Here is a 26,212-nt window from a genome sequence, read left to right as displayed (position 1 = left end):
ATCTGCAAAGAATCTGAAGAGGTTAGTGTAGTGCTGTATCCAACTTCAGTGCGCGATTCTGACAGTGTACCCATGGCACTGTCCACTGACCCTGCACTACAATGCAGCGTGTTTCCGGCCACAGGTGTGCACGCTGTTATCAGACCACATGCAGTTTGTTCTTTTCGCGATGGTACTGTTCATCATATAAACACTACCCAGCCCACCTGTCCGACGTAGACCTTCACGCCTCCTTCCCCTCAAACTTAGAGTGACGAGGGACGCCACAGACAAACTAATGGAAGCATGCATCCTCGATCCATCTGACAGCCATGGGCGTCCCCTATAAAGCTCATTTTAAAGAAAGACAAATCGTGGCGCCTATGTGGCGACTATGATGGCTCAACGACCGAATTATTACAGACAGTTATCCAGATCCTAATTTACAGGACTTCCTCAGATGTTGGCTGGCGCCAAATTATTCAGCGTTATCGACTGCAAAACAACGTACCTCCAGATTTCCATGGCTGGAAGAGGACATGTCGAAGACAGCAGTCACTACAGCTTTTGAACTCTTTGAGTTTTTATATATGCCTTAAGGATTATAAAACGCTGTACAAACGTGGTAACGTTTTATTGACAAAGTTTTGTTCAGTCTACCATTTTGTTATGCCTACATAGACGACGACCTTATATTCTCACCATCAGTGGAGAGCATGGTGCTCACTTACAACAAGTCCTCGACAGCCTAGCTGCCCATGTCGTCATCATGAACGAAGACAAATGTCTGTTACAGCAAGGTCACATGACATTCATCAGCCACCACGTAGATGTCTCAGGCATCCGCATGACGCCAGGAAAGCCTGACCAGATGTGACTCTTGCCACCTCCTTCCCTCTATCAAGAGTTACGTAGAATTGCGGGCTTCATAAATTTCTACAGGATTGCGGGCTTCATAAATTACTACAGGAGACATGTCCCATACGCAGCTGAGACTCTCCTTCCTCTGACTGAAGTCCTGTGTGGAAAGAATACTGTGGGATAACGCTGCCTCAGGAGGACACATTCTATGCAACATAGCTTTAATAGAATCAAGGACGACACACTGCATGCGACTACACTGGCTCATCTGTCTCCTAACGCCCGCCTTACTGTAAAAGCAGACGCAAGTGACTTGTTACAACAGGAGACCATTAGGTACTCGTCATCTAAGAGGCTCTCCGCTACTTTCGAGAACAGGTAGATGGCAGACCTCTTACTGTTTACATGGATCACCGTCCCCAGGATGACATATTACATAACCCTTCTGAGGACCTCTCCTCCCACACGTTTCGATACCTCTATTTCATTTCACAGTTCATGACCAATGTGCGCTATGTCAAAGGCACTGACTAAATTGTTAAGACTATTTGTTGTGCATTATCTCTTCCTCCACCTGGCTTGATTACAAATGGATCAAAAAATGGCTCTGAGCACTATGGGACTTAACATCTACGCTCATCAGTCCCCTAGAACTTAGATCTACTTAAACCTTACTAACCTAAGGACATCACACAACAAATGGATCGCTCAGGCTCAAGTCTTACAGAACCTCCTTCGTGACCTGGATACAGGAGTCAAACTTCAACAATGTACCTTCCCTGACACCGCCAAACCAATTTGGTGAAACGTGTACCATGACTCGGTGGATCCGACCAGTCGTTCTGAAACCTTTTCGGAAACAAATCTGCAATCTCATCCACAATCTCGCACACTCTAGGGTATGGCCCTCTGTATTTTTAGTGACAAAACGTTTCGTGTGAGCTCACAATTGGAAAGACTGCGCCGCATGTACCAAAATGTGCATCCCATGCGAACAGAGTAAAAGAGGCCACCACAATCAGCCTGCCCTTGGAAAATTCCTGATACCCCCGTGAAGGTTCCAACACGTGCACGTGGATGTAACAGGACCACATACAGTCCCAGATGGACAGAGTTATTTTATTTCTCTGATTGCTACGGTAATGCAGTGAGTTGGGGTCACATATATTGCTGATTCATCCACAGAGACTGTTGCCAAAGCTTTCGTCAGTACTTAAATCTCACGTTTCGGCTACCCTCTATTGCTCACTGCAGATCAGGGCAGACAGTTTGAGTCCTCTCTATTCAATGAATTAAGTCACCTTTGCGGCTGCCACCATTTCCATACCATATCACACACAGTCGAGTGGTTTCATTGGAAGACGGCACTTCACATTTAAAGTGGCACTAATTTACCGTCCTGAATCTTTGATAGAAGCCTTCCTGGGTATTGCTCAGCGTCCACACCAACCATAAGAAAGACCTTGACGCATCTTCAGCTGAGATTCTGTATGGTGAGACATTATATCTACCGGCCGATTTGTCATAGGGGCTACATCCCTCATAGATCGTGACCTGCCAGACCTTGTTGCCTGCATCACCGCCACATACAGAACTTGCATATACCTGGCCTCCCCCCCCCCCCCCCCCCCAATCATAACCATGCAATGTCACGGATCTTTGCCCTTAAGGACCTTTCCACCTGCGGCCTAATGCAACGTGTTGACGCTGTTAGACTGGCCCTGCACCCACCATATACAGGCTCTCATAAAGTAATTACTCATGGCATGAACACATTTGACGTCATGATTGGGGGAAAACAATCAACAGTGTCTGTTAATCGATTGAATAGATTTAAGCTGGCTTGAACCATCGCAGAATGGTCTCCACAGAGGCCATTTCGCACAGCACCCAACTAACCGTCTTCTACCCCTTTCACACTGCAGCTCAACCTCTCCAACTTTCTCCCCAGCGATATATCTGTGATGCTCGTTGATGAAAACCTGGTCGTCAGGAGATCTGGAGCGAGCGCGATTTTGCTCTGTTGCCACCACACTTTGCCTATACAGGCCAACGTGGACGCATTGGAATTAAAGTCCTGGCTCACTACTGAGGACTTCCTCATCATAACCGCCCTAGTTTATGTCGCTCTGTCCAAGCTACATCCTTCAGTAGACCTAAAACATTGGCCACTCCACTGTTGACGACTATCACCGAGGCTGCTACCGGCGACTGCGCGTTGGTACTAGCTACTTCCATCTATGCACGTGCCCTCTGGCCTCCTGCCCCAGTCAGAGACTATGAGATGTCCAACTTCACTGTGGCAATTGACCCACCACAGTTCTATGCTGATACCTCATCTTCTCATGTGGTTCCCCTTCTCCTGCGATCCACACTAAGGTGGTGGTGGTGGAGGGGGGGGGGGCTTCTGTGGCGACATAATGACTATACGTCACTGCCCTGTGGAATAGGGTGAACAATAATATCTGTGATGGTTCAATAGGTGTCGAACTTTGGACCAGTGTAGATCATGATGTTATTCTGTCGAGCAAAATAAAGCAAGGATTTATCTACCACATTTCATGGTCGTTTATTACAGTTGGACTCCATTGGTACTACATTTCCTACAGCTGCTTGTACTCATTGGGATCTCACGACTGTCATGTGAATATGGAATCGATGCATTGGGGATGGACATAACCAAAGTTGTATATGATCTCAACGACCTCAAACGATTAGCACATAAGAGGTGAAATGTATTGTTGGCTCTGTCATCCTGGTATGCACAGCTAAATAATGTACCTTGTGACAGGAAACGGGCTTAGTCACGGAAGGATTAGTATCCACACACAGACAGTGTGACGACGTCTGGAGGGCTACAACCTGTCAGCATGGCAACAAAGAGCAGAGTGCAGATTATTATGCAACCAATGTGAAAACACATGATGCAAATTGGGCACCATGTCACCTTTGTGGGTGAGTCCTTGTTCGGCGTACTGCGTCATGATGAATGTATGCCTGCGTAGAAGCTATGAGGAGAATGAAAAAAAGCTACATCGTCCTATGGACCCAGCCATAGGCTAGACGATATGTGGTGGCATTAGCTACAAAACAGAACCACCTCTGGTTTGGATGACCGACAGTTTGGACAGTAACCATGAAAGATTCATCAGAATTGGATATAAATCGGTAGATGTGATGCAAATATAAAGTAAACAAATTTTTACAATTTCAGAAAAAATTGGATGGTTTATTCAAGAGAAAGAACTTCAGAACTTGAGCAAGTCAGTATTGGTTCAAATGGCTCTGAGCACTATGGGACTTAACATCTATGGTCATCAGTCCCCTAGGACTTAGAACTAATTAAACCTAACTAACCTAAGGACATCACACAACACCCAGCCATCACGAGGCAGAGAAAATCCCTGACCCCACCGGGAATCGAACCCGGGTATCCGGGCGTGGGAAGCGAGAGTGCTACCGCACGACCACGAGATGTGGGCAAGTCAGTATTGCCTTGATCTACTTCTGGAGCTTATGCAAGCAGTTGTTCGGCTTGACATTGATTGACAGAGTTGTCGGGTGTCCTCCAGAGGGGTATAGTGCCAAATTCTGTCCAACTGGCGCTTTAGATCGCCAAAATACCAAGATGATTGGAGGGCGATGTACATCATGCTCCAAACGCTCTCAGCTGGGAAGAGATCAGCAACCTTGCTGGAAAGATAGGATTCAGAAAGCAGAAAGACAAGCAGCAGAAGCTCTTCCTGTGTGCAGGTGGGCGTTATCATGCTGAAACGTAATTCCAGGATGGTATGGCGTGAAGGGCAACAAAATGGGACATAGAATATCATTGATGTTCCGCTGTTCAGAAAGGGTGCCGCAGATGGCCCCTAAAGGGACTTGCTGTGAAATGAAATGCCACACTACCCAATCACTCCTGGTTGTCAGGCCATATGATGGGTGACAGACAGATTGGTATCCCACTATTTGATGCGTCTCCAGACACATCTTCGCTTGATGTTGGGACTCAGTTCTAGACCGACTCATCACTGAAGACCATTCTACTCCAGTCGTTGATATTCCAGGCCGAATGTGATTAACACCCCTGAAAAGGGGCTTGTTGGTGTACAGAGGTCAATGGCAGACAGTGCAAGGGCCGACGTGAGCTCAGCGCCTGTTAATGGTCCTCGTGGTCACTGAAACATCAGTTGCACGTCTGATGGATAATAATGATGAATCTGGAGCTCTAAGTGCCCTGTCCAGCTGCAAATGTCTCACCCACTGAAAACGTCTGATCATGGGATGCTGAGAGACTGCCTCATCACAAAATGTAAGCCAAAATGATTAATGAACTGTGACACAGAGCTGAAGCAGCGTCGAATGACATACCCATTTCTATCATTCAAACTCGGTTGGACCCAATGGTCAGCTTGGTTACATACAGTGTTGCTGCCAGAGGTGGCAGCTCTGTGTTTTAAACGGCAAACCATATATAGACCTATATTACCTACATACATGATACTGTACTCGACTCACCATAGTGTGTGCATGCAGTAAGTGAAAGTTTGTTACATGCTATTTTTAAAGTTACCAGTGAATATACACATTTAGAACACCTTCTTAATACTTTATAGAGTATGGGTCTACTTTTGGACAACAATGGAGCAGTGATTCTGTGTGGCATGGATTCGACCAGTCCTTGATAAGTTTTTGGAAGTAGAAATCAATCAATAGATCATCCAGTTCTCATAAATTACCACTGGTGGTTTGTGAGCACCACATTGTATTTACTGGCCACATCACCATGACTTCACTGTTATGTTCCTAAAATCACGACAGCACGTTTGTGACACTGGCATTTATCCTTCTGGAAGATGCCATTGATGTTGTGGAAGACATCAAGAGCGATAGAGTGTAGGTTATCAGCTATACTGTTCACTTAGTTGACAGCTGTCATGGAGTCTTCAGTTACTACCACAGGTCCCATGGAACATGAATAAATCACCCATAGCTTAATGTTTCCCCTTGTCTCCTTGGCACAGTCCATGTCTGGTAAAGACGTTCGCCTGGATGGTGACATATCTAGACACGACCATCGACCTGGTGCAACAATAAATGTAGTTCATTCGACCAGGAAGCACGTTTCCATTGAGCAATGGTCTAGTCTCAATGATCCCGTGCTCACAGCAGTTGTAATGGACGATGCCAATGTGGGGTGCTTTGGAGCCCCATATACTATGATGTACGCTGAATGGTGTTTCCCGCCTGTCCATGATTGTTATATGTTGTCCGATCTGCCACAGACCTGTCCTGGTCATAAGATTTTGGCTGACTTCGAGCCAAGGGTGGAAGCATTTCCGAAACGGCTAAGTGTGTAAACTGTTCGTGTGCTGCCGTCCATTGCAAAATGGCGCTATCCGCAACCTGTGCAGGGGCAACTGTGGTGCCCACAGGTTATAGATGACAGTGCTGAAGGGCGGTTGCGCAGATGTGTGTGGTTCACTAGATGTGCAGGTGTTGAGCAGCTGACCACCCAGCTGAAACATGGGCTACCAGAGGTCAATAGGACTACTACACAACTGCTGTATCGGTCGCTAAATAAGAATCCACCAGCTGATAAACCAATGACTTTATTTGTCGTGTTTTGGGTAGAAACCATTTCGTATTATCTGCAAACCAGAAATACACAGCAAATGACCGAAAATGTAACTGTACAGACGATATGGATGAGAATGAAACTACAAGTATAATAAAAAATAAACAGTTGAAATACACACACCGTGAACATGTTGGTGATCAGATATATAAAGATACTATGTAACATACAAAGCTGTCTTGCTGAACTAACTGACCAACTACAACGCGATTACCAGGGAGACCATTTAAGCCAGAAGAGGGCGATAGTGAATAGAAAAGTAATGCCATGCAGTGACAAAAGCAGAAAAATATTTTTTTTTTCTTTTTCATAGGAAGTATACAAAATTAAACTTTTATAGAGTGTGAATAATAAAATGAAAGAAGAGTAGAAATTTACAATTATATAGGAAATGCCATCGATAAAATGGGATACATACGAAATGACAGAAAACATAATATAAATTCCAGAACCGTTACAAAAATTCAAATCTTGAAAAAATTAAATAAATGATACAAGTGAAGGGAAACTATTTAATAAGGAGCAATAAAATAGAAATAACAGGGTAATCGTAAGGTATGCCAAGAACTCGGAGGGTTAGGCGAGAGTGAGAGTGCAAGTAAAACTTATTAAAAGATAAAATAAAGAATGTAATAATAAAAGACTGCAGGAATGCAAGGGAAAATACAAGGAAAATATAATTTCCAAAGCGTTAGGCTAAATAGCTACCAGAACCTATTCGCTACTGAATTTTAATTAGCCGTCGAGGATGCCAAGGACTCAAACCCTCAAGAAATATATATAAAAGAAGCTGTATGTATGGCGATCTGTTGCATGGAGGTAAATATATGAGGAACTGGATAATCCATGCAGGAGTGCTTGGAATTACAGGATCAGCATTTCACTGAATATTTTAAAGAACCACTTGTGTCTAGAAGACAGCTGTTCGTTTAAAATTAAGGATGGATCGTGCATAAAGACTTCTAATTGCTCTAATATATTCTGCTCACGCTGCTTTAACTCAATATGGACTACCTGCAGTAATCCATCTATGGTAATACAAGGTGGCATTCCTGCGATAAATGGCAATTAAGTATAGAATTATTTTTATAACTGTGTTCACGAAACCTAGTCACAAAGTTTCTACCAGTTTTACCCACGTAAATTGAATCACAGGAACGATATTTAATTTTGTAGACGCCTGCGCTGTTGTATTTGTAAGGTTTGTCCTCAACATAATTTCGCAGCAAAACACCAATGTTTTCTACATCTACATGGTTACTCTGAAATTCACACTTAAGTGTCTGGCAGAGGCTTCATCGAACCATTTTTATACTTCTTCTCTACCATTCCACTCTCGAATGGCTCGTGGGAAAAAGGAACAGCTAAATCTTTCCGTTCGAGCTCTGATTTCTCATATTATATTATGATGATCATTTTTCTATACGTAGGCGAGTGTCAACAAAATATTTACTCATTCGGAAGAGAAAGTTGGCGATTGAAATTTCTTAAATAGATCTCGCCGCAAAGAAAACCACCTTTGTTTCAGTGACTGCCACCCCAACTCGCGTATTATATCAGTGACACTCTCACCCCTATTGCGCTTTAACACAAAACGAGCTGTCCTTCTTTGCACTTTTTTTATGTCCTCCGTCAATCATACCTGGTAAGGATCCCATCCGCGCAGCAATATTCCAGCAGAGGACGAACAAGTATAATGTAGGCTGTCTCTTCAGTGGGTTTGTCGCATATTCTAAGTGTTCTGCCAACAAAGCGCAGTCTTTGTTTCGCCTTCCCCACAATATTATCTATGTGGTCTTTCCAATAAATTTGTGCGATTCATCGTATACCCAAAATTTATCGGATTTCTTTTAGTACCCATGTGGATGACCTCGCACTTTTCTTTGTTTAGTGGCGATTGCCAGTTTTCGCACCATACAGAAATTCTCTCTGGATCATTTTGTAATTGGAACTGATGGTCTGATGATTTTACTAGATGGTAAATTACAGCGTCGTCTGCAAACAATCTAAGAGGGCTGATCAGATTATCAGATGGCTCAAATGGCTCTGAGGACTGTGGGACTTAACATCTGAGGTCATCAGTCCCCTAGAACTTAGAGCTACTTAAACCTAACTTACCTAAGGACATCACACACACCCATGCCCGAGGCAGGATTAGAACCTGCGACCGTAGCAGTTGCACGGTTCCGGGCTGAAGCGCCTAGAACCGCTCGGCCACACCGGCCGGCTCAGATTATCACCTGTATCATTTATGTAAATCAGGACGGTTCTAGGCGCTACAGTCTGGAGCCGAGCGACCGCTACGGTCTCAGGTTCGAATCCTCCCTCGGGCATGGATGTGTGTGATGTCCTTAGGTTAGTTAGGTTTAAGTAGTTCTAAGCTCTAGGGGACTGATGACCTCAGAAGTTAAGTCGCATAGTGCTTACAGCCATTTTGTAAATCAGGAACAACAGAGGGGCTATGACACTACCTTGCGGAACGCCAAATATCACTTCTGTTCTACTCGATGATTTACCGGCTATCACTACGAACTGTGACCTCTCTGAGAGGAAATCACGAATCCAGTCACACAACTTAGACGATACTCCATATGCACGCAATTTGATCAATAGTCCCTTGTGAGGTACGTATAATATTCCGCGTGCATAAACTAATGTGCTATTTCGCTTTCGTAAAAGCACGCGCAATAATGTCTCTGTGTGGTCCCGAATAAGAGATAGAAGCATGAATTTGTATTTCTGACGCTACATTACACTGTAGATTTCTTTTACAGAAGACTTACTTTCTCGATAGCACTCATAAAGGAATATGAATAACCACTGACGCGACCTACCTGCATTACATTAACAATTTCGTATTCATCATCGTTGCCAGAAACGCCTCAAATAATGTCATTGACCTTACAACTGGTGGATCCTTATTCAGTGGCCAGTACAGCAACTGTGCGATACCCCTATTGACTTGCCGAATGCTCGCATTATTCCTGGTTGAGTTTATCACACAATTACAAGCTACCAGCAGTGTCCCACGAGCAACCATTCAGGCTGGCCGTTAAGGCCGAGCGGTTCTAGGCGCTTCTGTTTGGAACCGAGCACCCGCTAAGGTCGCAGGTTCGAATCCTGCCTCTGGCATGGATGTCTGTGATGTCCTTAGGTTAGTTAGGTTTAAGTAGTTCTAAGTTCTAGTGGACTGATGACCTCAGATGTCAAGTCCCATAGTGCCCAGAGCCAGCCAACCATTCAGCGAACATTGCTGCGTATTGGCCTCCGCAGCACACCCTGCACACCGTGGTTCATGCACCCATGCCGACTGCTGTTCATCGGCGACGAAGGTTCTAATTTGTACGCGACCACTGCAACTGTACGTAAAATGCGTGGCGACAGGTGGCCTTTTCAGATGAATCACGTTTTCTGCTTCATCGGACAAATGACCGTTGTCGTGCACGGCATGAAACGTCTGCAAGCAAAGAAGGAGCGAGCGTTATGATATGGGGAATGTGTGGTGCCACCGCACAGACACTACACTTGTTAGGTGGTAGCCTTTAAATCGGCCGTGGTCAGTTCGTATACGTGGGACCAGCGTGTCGCCACTATCAGTGATTACAGACCGAGCGCCGCCACACGGCAGGTCTGGTCTAGAGAGACTCCCTAGCACTAGCCCCAGTTGTACAGCCGACTTTGCTAGCGATGGTTCACTGCCTACATACGCTCTCATTTGCAGAGACGACAGTTTAGCATACCCTTCAGCTACATCATTTGCTACGACCTAGCAAGGCGCCATATTCAGTTACTATGAATGCATTCTGAACAGATAATATTGTGAATACCGTCAAGAGCGACGTTCATCATTAATGGATTAAAGTTAAGTATCAAACTAATTACGTCCGCTTTCTGAATTCTAATTCCTTGCCATGTTCCAGACCTCACGTCAGTATAGTTCTTCCCTCCTCACGGCAGCTTGCGTGAGCTAAACCGCGTGCATTTCAGCCTCCTCTAGTAACACGGTGTTGGCTCTTCTGCCAACACAACAGAATGTTTTCGTTCCTTTACGTGGATGATCTCGTTTTTCTGGGGAGCACAGTGGTTCAGCACAAGTATGTATACAGGGTGGTCCACTGATCGTGACCTGGCCGAAATCTCACGAAATGAGAGACATACAAAATAACTACAAAGAACGAAACTTGTCTAGCTTGCAGCGGGAAACCAGATGGCGCTATGGTTGGCCCGCTAGATGGCGTTGCCATAGGTCAAACGGATATCAACTCCGTTTTTTTAAATAGGAACTCCCATTTTGTTACATATTCGTGTAGTACTTAAAGAAATACGAATGTTTTAGTTGGACCACTTTTTTCGCTTTGTGATAGATGGCGCTTTAATAGTCACAAACATATGGCTCACAATTTTAGACGAACAGTTGGTAACAGGTAGGTTTTTTAAATTAAAATACCACGTAGGTACGTTTGAACATTTTATTTCGTTTGTTCCGATGTGATACATGTACCTTCGTGAACTCATCATTTCTGAGAACGCGTGCTGTTACAGCGTGATTACCTGTAAATACCACATTAACGCAATAAATGCTCAAAATTATCTCCGTCAACCTCAATGCATTTGGCAATACGTGTAACGACATTCCTCTCAACAGCGAGTAGTTCGTCTTCTGTAATGTTAGCACATGCATTGACAATGCGCTAACGCATGTTGTCAGGCGTTGTCGGTGGATCACGATAGCAAATATGCTTCAACTTTCCCCACAAAAAGAAATCCGGGGACGACATATCTGGTGAACGTGCGGGCCATGGTATGGTGCTTCCACGACCAATCCACCTGTCATGAAATACATCCATCATGGTGGAAGTACATCGCCATTCTGTCATGCAGTGAAATATCTTGTAGTAACATCGGTAGAACATTAAGTAGGACATCAGCATACATTGCACCATTTAGATTGCCATCGATAAAATGGGGGCCAATTATCCTTCCTCCCATAACGCCGCACCATACATTAACCCGCCAAGGTCGCTGATGTTCCACTTGTCGCAGCCATCGTGGATTTTCCGTTGCCCAATAGAGCGTGCATATTATGCCGGTTTACGTTACCGCTTTTGGTGAATGGCGCTTCGTCGCTAAATAGAAGGCATGCAAAAAATCTGTCATCGTCCCGTAATTTTTCTTGTGGCTAGTGGCAGAACTGTACACGACGTTCAAAGTCGTCGCCATGCAATTCCTGGTGCATAGAAATATGGCACGGGTGCAATCGATGTTGATGTAGCTTTCTCAACACCGACGTTTTTTAGTTTTTCGATTCTCTCGCAATTTGTCTGCTACTGATGGGCGGATTAGCCGCGTCAGCAGCTAAAACACCTACTCGGGTATCATCATTTATTGCAGAACGTGGTTGACGTTTCACATGTGGTTCACATGTGGCTGAACACTTACTGTTTGCTTTAATAACCTAACTATCCGGCGAACGGTCCGGACACTTGGATGATGTCCAGGATACCGAGTAGCATACATAGCACACGCCCGTTGGGCATTTTGATCACAATAGCCATACATCAATACGATATCGACCTTTTCCGCAATTGGTAAACAGTCCATTTTAACACAGGTAATGCATCACGAAGCAAATACCGCCTGCACTGGCGGAATGTTACGTGATACCACGTACTTATACGTTTGGCCGGCCGGTGTGCCCGAGCGGTTGTGGGCGCTTCAGTCTGCAACTGCACGAATATGTAATAAAAAACGGGGGTTCCTGTTTAAAAAAAACGCAGTTGATATTCGTTTGACGTATGGCAGCGCCATCCAGCGGGCCATCTGGTTTCCTCCTTTAAGCTAGACAAGTTTGGTCCTTCGTGGTTTTTTTCATTTGACTCTTATTTCGTGAGATATTTGGCCCGGTCACTATCAATGGACCACCCTGTATACCCCTGGGGACGATTTCCAACCTTACATGCAGTATGTTATTCTTCTGTAGGATGCCATCTACCAGCAAGACAATGGAATGTACCACGCAGCTCACAGTGTACGTGAGTGGATTGATGAGCACCAGTTTGATTTTACCGTACTCCTCTGACCACAAACCTCCGCAGATTTACACCCAATCGACAATCTGTGGTACCACCTCAAACGGGCTGCTCGCACCATGGATCCTCAACCGTGAAACCTAGCACAGCTGGCCACTGGACTATAGTAAGCTGACTCCACATCCCTGTCTCTACCTTCTACAACCGCGTTGACGCTCTTCCTGCACATCTGCGCCAAAAAAGATGGTTATTCAAGTCTTTGAGAGTTTCTTATATTCATGTGACTGGCCGGTGTATATATTCTCTGTTGTTTGTCCTACAGCAAGAAATTTGTTAAAAGAATATGGCATTTTTGCAGTATTCGTCTTTTAATCAGTTACACTCATGTCATTACGTTTCCGTTTGTGTATGTAGTGTAGTGTGCGCTCTGTAATACAGGAAATCACTTGAAAGTTACTTAAATGATTGAAAGTAGTCGTGTGCCAATAAAATTAATACATAGAGGTGGGAAAATACTACCTTCTGTTTAACAGTACTAACTCCTCTTTTGAGACAGACCCACTGTCACCACCAAATGATTGTCCCAAATCTATGGGTTGAAATATTGGAAGTCATAGAGGCTCCTAAACTGACTACTTTGACGCAAGGAAATAATAATCGCAAAGAAATGTTCAATTTTTTATTAATGTATGTGAACTTGTACCTTGCAGCCACAACTATTCATAAAAACTTTTCAATGTAAATACGAGGGCGTGCTGAAAGCTGATGACTCCGAATTTTTAATCAGAAAACTATTAAAACTTTTTAAATAAAACAAACATTATTAGTATTTTACATCTTTATGCTTTATGTCTATGTGTTTATTACTCTACATAATCACTTTGGCGATGAACACATTTCTCCCAACGAGAGATCATTTTGTTGATACCGTCACTGTAGAATGTTTGATGACGAAGCTACACCCTCACCTCTGCTTGCACCACTTCATCACTATTAGCGTGAAATATTCGAAGATGTTCTTTAAGTTTGCAAAAAACATGCAAGTCGGGCCTGTACGAAGGATGATCGCTAACCGTGAACTCAGACCAGATGCCGTAGCGCTCGTTGCGTGGTCTGGCATTTTGATGCTGAAGAAGAGGGAACTCCATGTGTGAACGAACTACTCGAATTCGAAACTCGATTAGCACGCTGTTTCTCGCGCATCAACGTAGTTACTTACACACAGCCATGTTACACGCTACAATTTCGAGTACCCTAGCGTAAAGGGCTGCAAATATGTAGACGTGAAGAATAAAGTCGTAGAATATTAATAACGTTTGTTTTATTTTAAAATCTTCAAGGATTTTCCTATAACAAATTTGGAAGCATTACTGTTCAGCGTGGCCTTGTACTCGTACTTTGAGTCTCAAGTGATGGATTAGAGCATCGCATAAAATCAGGTGCAGTCGCCCATGTATCCCTGAAGTCAGTTGTACAACGCGGAAGGCAGTATGTACCGTGCTAATCAATTTCTCTCTAGTTTCCACTCAGTTTTGATCTATTTTATGACTCCCTCCTGACTACGACCATATTTTCATTATATGAAAATACAAACTGAGTAAACTAATACTTGCATCACAAATATTGTGAAATTGGAAGCTGCTGTTGATGTTCAAATGTTAAAATTCGTGTGAATTCCTATGGGACCAAACTGCTGTGGTCATCGGTCCCTAGACTTACACAGTACTTAAAGTAACTTGCGCTAAGTTCAACACATATACACATGCCCGAGGGAGAATTCGAATATCCGACGGGAATGGCCGCCCGATTTCGTGACATGGCGCCTCTAACCGTGCGGCCACTCCGCGCCGCCTGGTGTTGATGTGCGGTTTTCACGGAATGGATTGGTAGTCAGGGGCTCGTACTATTAGCCAATCAACAGATTCTAATAATACTTGGAAAGTGTAGTTTTTGTGCAAACATACTCTTCTGTAAATGGAACAACGACTACTCACGTTAACAAACTAAATCTAGGATAATTTAGAATGTCAGTTGTTTTTGTTTCAGTTTCCTTGTGCGAGTAGTTTACCAGAAAAGTTTCCATACTGACTCTTGTGTGTGCCATTCAGCCTTCGTAGTTGCTAGATATTGCTTACAGTGCGCTTGCTACTCAGTTAGTGTGTCACAGTCCCAGCAGCAGATCGTGAGTAGACGATGGGATTTACCAATGCAGAAAAAGCTGACATGCTCATAGTATATACACACACATAGAAAAACGTTTTGCATTAACCGGTTCCCAGAACTCCTGAAGATAGACGTTGACTGTGGATATTGTATCTCAGACAGTCCCTTTGACTGTTCAGAGATGTCACTAAACCCACCCAAAGATGTAAACAGCCATGCATGAGCAGCTCCAATTAGACGGAGGGGGCTCGACAGCCGATCAGTTCCAGTCATTCCACCAGTAAGGAGGTACACAGCTCGTGTCGTCTGTAGTACAACCATGCCTAGACGGTCAGTAACGCGGTTTGATCGCGTCCGCATTTTTACTTTGTGCCAGGAAGGGCTCTCAACAAGGGATGTGTTCAGGCGCCTCGGAGTGAACCAAAGCGATGTTATTCGGACATGGAGGAGATACAGAGAGACAGGAACTGTCGACGAAATGCCTCTCTCAGGCCGCCCAAGGTTTACTGCTGCAGTGGATGACCGCTACCTAAGGATTATGGCTCGGAGGAACCCTGACAGTAAAGCCATCATATTGAATAAAGCTTTTCGTGCAGCCACAGGACGTCGTGTTACGACTCAGACTGTGCGCAATAGGCTGCACGATGCCCAACTTCATTCTCTACGTCCATGGTGAGGCCCATCTTTGCAACCACGATGCCATGCAGCGCGGTACAGATAGGCCCAACAACATGCCGAATGGACCGCTCAGGATTGACATCACGTTCTCTTCTCCGATGAGTGTGGCATATGCTTTCAACCAGACAATCTTCGGAGACGTTTTTGGAGTCAACCCAATCAGGCTGAACGCCTTAGGCACAATGTCCAGCGAGTGCAGTAAGGTGGAGGTACCCCGATGTTTTTGAGTGGCATTATGTAGGGCCGACGTAAGCCGCTGGTGGTCATGGAAGGCGCCTTAACTGTTGTATGATACGTGAGTGCCATTCTCCGACCGATAGTGCAACCATATCGGCAGCATATTGGTGAGGTATGAAACGTCCCCTTAGAAAAATTTACACTCGACTGTGCTTAAACTGACACACAATAGTTTTTAGCGCAACGCAATCTGACTTTCAATAATCCTACAAGAGAATGGCCCTGACTAACATTAACCTAGATGTTTCACAAATCACTTACCTCACAAAAATCTTCGTTACTCGAACTACTGCAATACAGCGAGCGCCACTACTGCCAGCTAACTAAAAGATTCAAACTACAGAAGTCACTAACTACTGATAGGCACAGTTAGCAAATGAAAGATTTTAATAGAGAACAAACAATGTATTTACCTTAATAGTCATAATATATATATCAGTTCATGACACCTATTCTTACAAATTTCAAAACTCCGCCATCTCTCTCCCCACGTCCACCACTGCTGGCGGCTCACCTCCAACTGCCCAACGCTACACGCTGTTAGCATCCAGCTGCCGCTGCCCGACACTACAATGGCAGACAACAATGCAAACTAGCCACAGACTGCGCACAGCACAGCCAGTGATTTTTCATACAGAGCGCTACGTGGCGTTACCAATAAGAAAACGTAAACAGCCTACTTACAGGCGCCTGAACTGTTGTACGATACGTGGGTGCCATTCTCCGATCGATAGTGCAACCATATCGGCAGCATATTGGTGGGGCATTCGTCTTCATGGATGACAATTCGCGCCCCCATCGTGCACGTCTTGTGAACGACTTCCTTCAGAATAACGACATCGCTCGACAAAAGTTGCCAGCACGTTCTCCAGACATGAACCCTATAGAACGTGCTTGGGATAAAAGTGAAGGGCTGTTTATGGACGACGTGACCCACCAACCACTCTGAGGGATCTACGCCGAATCGCCGTTGAGGAGGGGAACAATCTGGACCAACATTGCCTTGATGAACTTGTGGATAATATGCCACGACGAATAGAGGCATGCATGGGTGCAAGAGGATGTACGACTGGGTGTTAGAGGTACTGGTGTGGACCACCACCTCTGAAGTTCTCGCTGTATGGTGGTACAACATGCAATGTGTGGTTTCCATGAGTTATAAAAAGGGCGGAAATGATGTTTATGTTGACCTCTGTTCCAGTTTTCTGTATAGGTTCTGGATCTCTCGGAACCAAGGTCATGAAAACTGTTTTTGATGTGTATAGAAGATGTAGAAGAATGAAATTCGTTCTTGTAAGATATATGCGACAAGTTAACCCAATAGATGTCAACCATGTCGCCAATTATTTATCAATCTCTTCAACCAGTTACGTGAAAATTGCAGTGTATCATTTACTACACGTAACAGTAGGGAACGTCTACATAAGAGGAGAAAATTAACGCTCTTGCTGCTGTTGCAGTTGATCCGCACGTCAGTTCCCGCACAATCGCCCAAGAAAGTGACATGAGTCGGGCAAGTGTCATATGTATTCTCCATCGACATAGATTCCATCCCTATCTCTGCATAGAAACGATTATGATAATCGAGTTAAGTTCAGTACATGGGCGTTGCTACAAGATATTCAAGGTATATCATGTATCTTGTTTATTGGTCTGTTGACTATCCCAGTCTGCTTCGTCAAGTGTAACGTCAACATCCATGTCGTGTAAACGTATAGTGTGGGATAGTCAACCATCAGCTCATACGCCCGTTTTTCATAGACAGAACGTTGATCGCGCACAAGTATCTCAGCCTTCTAACAGACTATCTTCCACTGATGCTAGAAGACGTTCCTCTGCGGACTAGAAGGAACCTGTGGTACCAACATGATGGCTGTCCAGCCCATAGTGCACAAGTACTACAGCATGTCTGCACGAACTGTTTCCAAATCGCTGGAATTGGACGAAGAGGACCAGTTCATTAGCCGACCCATTTCCTGTGTTTGACTCCTGTAGACTTTTTTGTGGGGAGAGCTCAAAGAAACTGTTTACGAGGACATACCAACTACACTCGATGATATGCGACGACGTATTATTGCATCTTTCTGGGACATCTCTGGTGAAATGCTAGCACATGTGCAGCAGTCATTCCTTACCAGACTGCAAAAGTGTATTGCCGCTGCTCATGGTCATTTTGAACACAACCTGTGATGGTCAATTGTCTCGTTACTGATCAGAATCCACATAACCAGTGTATGCACTTGTGTTGTTTAGTATGTGTTACCATAGGTATTATATAACTGTCGGTGTGGAAATTTTGCATAATACGCACTAGAATCCTGCAATAAACACCAATGACTAACTAATTTATCCTACTTTTGGTCTGTCAATGTCAATAGGCACTGTTTAATTTTTTTTAAATGTGTATGTTTGCACAAAAATAAACTTTCTAAGCACACTGCTGGCCATTAAAATTGCTACGCCACGAAGATGACGTCCTACAGGCGCGAAATTTAACCGACAGGAAGAAGATGATGTGATATGCAAATGATCAGCTTTTCAGAGCATTCACACAATGTTGCCGCAGGTGGCGACCCCAACAACGTGCTGACATTAGGAAAGTTTCCAGCCGATTTCTCATACAGAAACAGCAGTCGATGGGCGTTACCTGGTGAAACGTTGTTTTGATGCCTCTTGAAAGGAGGAGAAATGCGTACCATCACGTTTCCGACTTTGATAAAGTTCGGATTGTAGCCTATCGCGATTGAGGTTTATCCTATCGCTACATTGCTCCTTACGTTGGTCGACATCCAATGACTGTAAACAGAATATGGAATCTGTGGGTTCAGGAGGGTAATACGGAACGCCGTGATGGATCCCAACGGCCTCGTATCACTAGCAGTCAAGATGACAGGCATCTTATCCGCATGGCTGTAACGGATCGTTCAGCCACGTCTCGATCTCTGAGTCAACAGATGGGGACGTTTGCAAGACAACAACCATCTGCACTAACAGTTCCACAACTTCTGCAGCAGCATGGACTATCAGCTCGAAGACCACGGCTACTGTTACCCTTGACGCTGCATCTCAGAGAGGAGCGCCTGCGATGGTGTACTCAACGACGAACCTGGGTGCACGAATGGCAAAACGTCATTTTTTCGGATGAATCCAGGTTCTGCTTACAACATCAGGATGGTCGCATCCGTATTTGGCGATATCGCGGTGAACGCACATTGGAAACGTGTATTCGTCATCGCCATACTGGCGTATCACCCGGCGTGATGCTACGTGGTGCCATTGGTTACACGTCTCGGTCACCTCTTGTTCGCACTGACGGCACTTTGAACAGTGGACGTTACATTTCAGATGTCTTACGACCCGTGACTGTACCCTTTATTCGATCCCTGCGAAACCCTACATATCAGCAGGATAATGCACTACCGCATGTAGCAGGTCCTGTACAGGCCTTTCTGGATATAGAAAATGTTCGACTGCTGCCCTGGCCAGCACGTTCTCCAGATCTCTCACCAACTGAAAACGTCTGATCAAAGGTGACCGAGCAACTGCCTCATCACAATACGCGAATCACTACTGTTGATGAACTGTGGTATCGTGTTGAAGCTGCATGGCCAGAGCTGTACCTGCACACGCCATCAAAGCTCAGTTTGACTCAATGCCCAGGCGTATCAAGGCCTTTATTACAGCCAGAGGTGGTTGTTCTGGATACTGTTTTCTTGGGATCTATGCACCCAAATTGCGTGAAAATGTTATCACATGTCAGCTGTTGTTGTTGTGGTCTTCAGTCCTGAGACTGGTTTGATGCAGCTCTCCATGCTACTCTATCCTGTGCAAGCTTCTTCATCTCCTAGTACCTACTGCAGCCTACATCCTTCTGAATCTGCTTATTGTATTCATCTCTTGGTCTTCCTCTACGATTTTTACCCTCCACGCAGCCCTCCAATACTAAATTGGTGATCCCTCGATGTCTCAGAACATGTCCTACCAACCGATCCCTTCTTCTAGTCAATTTGTGCCACAAGCTCCTCTTCTCCCCAGTTCTATTCAATACCTCCTCATTAGTTATGTGATCTACCCATCTAATCATTTGTCCAATTAATAACCGTTTATCATCTGCACTTCTTCTTAGTGTAGCAATTTTAATGGCAAGTAGTGTATTACTACGATCAGTTTATTGGATAAGAATACGAGCCCCTGACTACTAATTCTGTGAAAACCGCACATCAATGAAACTTAGCATTTGCACAGTCCTTGCAGTGCAAATTGTGGGTGATTCAACCTGTATTCTGTTTATGATCCTCACCTGTCCGTGTAATCGTTTCTGAAATTTTCGCTTCAGCAGTGATTTTAGAGTGACTGACTGTGTTATCAGGAAGAGTTCGAGGTTCCTGAGGAGGGTGAGGAGGTGGTAGAAGAGGAGGAGGTGGAGTCAAAGAGTGTGCAGGAGGCCTGGGTCAGACGGCAGCAGCTGCTGGATGAATTCGACGCTTTGCACGACGAGGGGCAGCGGCTGCGCATCATGAACTTGCTGCTCCAGTCCAGGGTGCTGCGCTCCATGCGGCGGCCAAAGCACAAGGGCGGCGGCGCTTCGTCCACTGCCTCGGTAAGTCCGACTTCCTTACCTCTTCCCACTGCATTGCACTGCGCGGCAGGTGCACACGCAGTGTGTGTCAAAATCTGACCCCTTAATGGTAGCCACTAAACTCCCCTGTACAACTAGTTCACATGTGTTAACTCCAGAAGCGTGACAGTTCATTGCTAATGTCTACACTCCAGTGCAAGGCGGGACCAAATCCACTGTCTCCTGATGTCTGACGCCTCACTAATAATGTCTTCATTCCTCTGTGTCGCTGGACCACATTCGTTGCTAGCCATTTTATTCCACTGCACAGCATGTCTCTCAAAACTTGACTTTCAGGTGTTAGCCTTTGTACTCTGCTACAGAGTTAGTTCATATCAGGTGCGTCTGAAAGTCGGACCTTTCACTAGTAAACTTTACACTTCACTACGTGGTGAACAAATCAGTGTTAGCCATTACAATGCACTGTACGATGGGAGCACATCCACTACCTCCAAAAGTGTGACCTCTCTCGTTAAACTCCTACACATCATCAAATTTTAGATCCACATCCACAGCCTCTGGAAGTATGAACCCTCACTGCCAAACCCTATACTGCTGTGTATGGCGAAGCCACAACCTCTGTCACCAGAAATTTTCCCTATTATTGATAGCCATTTCATTCCACTGGGGAGCAGATCCAACTCAAGAGCCTCTCAGACCTTATGACTGGCCGCTAGTCACTGCACTTAACTACACAGTTATTTTGTATCTGATGACTGTGGACGTCTGAACTCTCGCTGCTAACGACTACACTTCTCTACTTTGCAGGATCACATTAACTGCCTCAAGAAGTCTGACACTGCACTGTTGGGTGCTACATTCTACCCATGGTGGGACCACGTCCATGTTCCAAGAAGTTTGATCACACACTACTTACCTCTACACTTCAATGCATTGCTGGACCGCATACACTATCTTAATAAGTTACATGAATAACTGCTAGCCACGACATTCCACTGTACGAAGAGAAAAAATACACTCTCGCTACCAACATCTGCTGTCCTCTGTACAATGGGCCCACATCCACTACCTCCAGAAATCTGAATAAAGGTTGGCAGCGTCCACAATCCAATGTGTGGTGGGACCACATCTACTGCCTCCATAACACTGAGCCATTGCTGCCAACATTTACACTCCACTGCACGGTGGTATCAAATCCACTGTCTCCAGAATGCTGACTCATGATTGCTAGCCATATCAACATATTGTACAGCACTTATACCTCCAGACTCTCTCAAAATTAAACCATTCACTGATATCCACTACATTCTGCTGCAGAGTTTGCTGAGATCTGGTGCCTCTGGAAGTCTGACCTCTCATTCTAACCTCTACACTCTGCTTCATGGTGGGATCACAACAACTGCCTCAAGATGTTTGACACATCACTGTCAGCCATTTCATTAGACTGCAGAGTTCGTCCAACTAGTCTCTCAAAACCTCACAGCTCACTGCTCTCCTCTACACTCTTCTACATGGTTCACATCTGGAGCCTCTTGAAGTCTGACCATTACTACTATCTTCCACTGCCTCCAGAGATCTGACCTATAAATCATAACCCACACTCTCCATTGCTTGGCGAGATAAATTCACTGCCTCCAGAAGTCTCACGCATCACTACTAGCCTTTTCATTCTACTGCACAGCAGGCACTGTTCAACAGTCCCTAAAACCCTGACAACTCGCTACCAGCCTTTATGCTCTTATACACATTTATTTTACATATGGTGCCTCTGGAAGTCTGACCTTTCACTTCTAATGCTGTACACTTTACTGCATAGTGGGTTCATGTCCTCTGCTTCTGGAAATCTGAACCCTCACTGCTGAACTCTACACCCTTTTCTATTGTGGCGCTACATCCACTTCTCTGGAAGTTTTTCCTATCACTGATAGATCATTTCATTCCACCTGAGAGCAGTTCCAACAAAAAAGACACTCAAAACTGACGACCAACTGCTAGCCTCTACACTTCGCTACACAGTAAGTTCACATCTGGTGGCTCCTCAACAAGTCTTGACACTGCACTCCTAGCTACTACACTTCACTGTCTGGCGGGGCAACGTCCGCTGCTATCAGAAGACTGACCACACGTTATTAATCTTTACACTCCACTGTATGGCTGGACCACATCCACTACCTTGTTAAGTCTGACACCTCACTGCTAGCCACAACCTTCGACTACACAGTGAGAACAAATACACTGCGTCTGGAAGTCTGACCCTTCTACTAACCTCTACACTTCTCTGTATAATGAACCCATATCAACTGCCACTCGAAGTATGAACCATTACTACTAGCTGCTACTATCCACTGTATGGTAGGACCACATCCACTACCTCTGGAATAGTAATTTGCATGGTGGTACAACATCCACTACCTCCAGGAGTCTGACCCATCACTGCTAACCATTTGATTACTCTGTGCAGGAGGTTCACCTCCAGAGTCTCAAAACCTAATGCCCCACTGCTAGCCCTTGCCTTTTTACACACAGTTTGTTCACATTTGGTGCTTCTGTAATAATGATCTTTCAGTCCTAACACACACACTCCAATTCTTGGTGGGACCACATCCATAGGCTCCATACGTGTCGCTCCTCAGTGCTAGCCACTATACTTGACTGCTTGGTGAAACCACATCAACTGCTTCCTGAAGCCTGATTCCTCACTGCTAATTTCTACACTTCACTCCGTGGCAGGACCACATCCATTGCCTCTAGAGGACTGAACTCTCACTGCTGTCCACTCCACTCCTCTGTATGGTGTGAACACATCAACTGTTTATGAAAATCTTATCCCTCATAGCTAGACAGTACACTTCTCTGCAAGGAATGACAACATCCACTGCCTCTGAAACTGTTACTCTTCGCCACTGACCACAGCACACCAATGGTTGGCATGACCACAGCCACTGTCTCCATAAGTGTGATCCCTCATTTCTACCCAGTATGGTCGGACCAAATTCAGTGCCTCCAGAAACTTGACCTACCACTTTTAGTTATTTAATTACACAGCAGAGCGAGTACACCTAGGATCACAATACCTTACAAGCCAGTGCTACTCTCTAAACTCTTCTATAAGGTTCACATTTGGTGCATTTGGAAGTCTTACGTCTCTTGCAGCCATCTACTTTCTACTGCATGGCAGGACAATATCTATTCCATAGTAGGTCCACCTGAGTACGTCAAAACCTAATCACTCAGTTCTAAGCCTACACTCTCCTTCACAGTTCATTCACATCTGGCGCATCAAGAAGTCCACTCATGGCTAATCTGCACACACTGTGTGTGGGACAACAACGTACACTTCCTTTTTATGTTTGATCTGTCACTGTTATCGATGAAACACCACCACAAGGCAGGACCTTACCCACTGCCTCCCATAGTCTGACCTCTCACTGCTAATCTCTACACTCCACTCCATTATGGGACAACATCCACTGCTTCCACATGTTTCATCACTGCTACCCACTACATTCCATTGCTTAAAGGGACCACATCCACTTCGTTAGGAAACCTGGTGTCTCACTGAAAAGCTCTAACATTACTGCACTGTAAGACCTCTCTACTGTCTTCAGAAGTTTGTCTCATCACTGCTAGCCATTGCATTCACAGCATGGAGAACCCCTGCCACTGCCACAGGAGGTTGGGCATCTCAGTGCTAACCTTTACACTCCACTGCTTGGGGGGTGCACATCGACTGCCTCCAGGAATCTTATCTTACACTACTAACCTCTACATTCCATTGTGTGGCGGAACAATATCCTCTACCTCTGTAAGTCTGACAACGATATCGCCAGCCACAACACTTCACTGTGTAGTGGGAACACATCACTGTCTCCAGAACTGTGATCAGTCACTGCTAACCTTTACACACCACTGAATGGTGGGACACCACACACAGCTTCTGCAAGTCAAAATCTCACTACTAGACGTTTCAAAACACTGCACAGCAGGTCCACTTCTAGAGTGTGTCAAAACCTAACAACACTCTGCTAACCTGTACACATTCCTACAAAGTTAATTCTCATCCTCTGGAAGTGCGACTTTTCGCAGCCTACCTTTATACTTCACTGCATGGTGTGCCCATATCTACTGCTTCCAGAATTCTGAGCCATCACTGCTATCCAGTTCATTCGACTGCAGAGCAGCCCACTTCCAGAGACCCTCACTGCTAACGTCCACTATCTCCTACTCAGTTTACCCTGGTACTTCTGCAAGTCTGACCTGTCACTGGTATCATCGTCATTCCACTGCAGGCTGGGTCCATATCCACCACCTCCACAAGTCTGACACGTCGCTACAAGCTACAACACTCTAGTACATGGCGGGTCATATTCAGTGTGTCCAGAAATGTAATCTATCTCTGCTCTCTTCTGCATTCCATTGCGTGGCATGGCCACAGTTACTGTTACTGAAAATTTAACCAATTACTTCTCGGCCTTTCATTCCATGTGACGTGTTGCACCTCTCATTTTAGTTTAATTCTACTTTGTGCTTATAATTTCACAGGAGGGCAACACATCACTGTAAGATGGTAGAGCTTCTAAATATTACCACAACTTACACAGCATGTCTTCTTGGTTGGACAGATTACCAACAAAATACAAAAAGCGCAAATGAACTCAAGTTCTTACATAAAAACTAGAGAAATGTTTCCCTACTCTGTTCTGCTTCACCAGCAGATCATCGATGATCATCGATAAATTTTCACTGCAGTGTGGCAGAATACAATAGTTATTATTACTACAGTTCATTGAACAACTAGACAACGTGTGGCACTTTTGTTTCTTCCATATGCACAAACTATTAAAGAGAAAACATGCACAGAGACTGGCTCTTTACAAACATGAACTAAAATATACTCTTACTTCAAAAATCAATACTTTACTCTGCACAGCTGGTCTACCTCAGTGCTTCACATCTCACTGCTAGACTCTACAGTCTCCTACACAGTTAGCTTACATCTGGTGTTTTTCAAAGTACGATTGCACACTGCCACCCATCAGACTCCACTGCATGGCAGGGCAACACCCGCTGCATCCTTTACTCTGACCGCTCACTACTGGCCACTAGTCCCCTCTGCATGGCATGAATGCATCCACAGTTTACAGAAGTCTGTACTGTCGCCGCTAGCCACTATATCACCTGCATGATGGAACCACATTCACGGCCTCTGGAAATATGATCTATCACTGCTAACCTCTCTACTTCACTGCATGGTGGGACCATATACATTGCTCCATAAGTCTGGAACCTCACACTAGCTGCTTCACTGCACTTTGTTGCAGGAATATATCCATTGTCTCTGGAAGTCTGACATCTAACTGGTAGCCACTACATTACGCTGCTTGGTGGAACCACAACTATTGCCTCCACAAGTCTGACCTATCACTGTCTATTTCATTCAGTTGCACAGAAGTTCCACCTAAACTTGATGACTCACTGATAGCCTCCACACTCTCCTAAACTGTTAGTCCACATTTGGTGCCTTTGAAAGTGTGCCCTGTCACTGCTTGCAACAACACTCCACTGCATGGTCGGACAGTGTAACTCTGACCCCTCAATGATAGCCACTACACTCTCCTGCATGGCAGTACCTCATTCACAGCTCCAGAAGTCTGACATTTCACTGCTCATTACTACACTCTACTGTATGGTGGGAAAATATCCACTTCCTACAGAAGTTTGACCCATCACGCTAGCCATTTGATTCCACTACACAGTAATCTCACATACCTGTCTCTTAGCTCTCTAGAACATCCGTTTCAAATTCCTGGCCTATAAATACTGGACCTCTTCTTGCTAGCCATATATGTCCACTGCATATCTGGTTAACACCGAGCACCTCTCTACTTCTGTCTACTCACCATTAGTCACTACCCTCTCCCACTGACCAGGACATACAGATGTACCCACTCACTGTTACACTCCATTACAAGGCAAATTCATATCCATTATCTGCGAAAATCTGACCACTTAATGCTTTATACTCTACTGATCCACATCCAGTATCTACAA

The 26,212-nt window shown here is 44.9% G+C and overlaps 1 protein-coding gene across 1 annotated transcript in view; it reads left to right on the top strand.

Annotated features, from left to right (window-relative positions):
- LOC126285093 (trichohyalin-like) overlaps positions 1–26,212 on the top strand; it is a 189,180-nt gene that overhangs the window by 50,005 nt on the left and 112,963 nt on the right. The window contains exon 5 of the mRNA XM_049984417.1: positions 19,952–20,182. Within this exon, the coding sequence (XP_049840374.1) occupies positions 19,952–20,182 (231 nt within the window). The remainder of the gene's footprint in view (positions 1–19,951; positions 20,183–26,212) is intronic.

Source organism: Schistocerca gregaria, chromosome 8 (assembly GCF_023897955.1).
Source record: "Schistocerca gregaria isolate iqSchGreg1 chromosome 8, iqSchGreg1.2, whole genome shotgun sequence".
In the NCBI taxonomy this organism is placed as follows: domain Eukaryota; kingdom Metazoa; phylum Arthropoda; class Insecta; order Orthoptera; family Acrididae; genus Schistocerca; species Schistocerca gregaria.
Note: the sequence above shows the minus strand (reverse complement) of the source record. Positions and strands in the feature narration are given on the sequence as shown.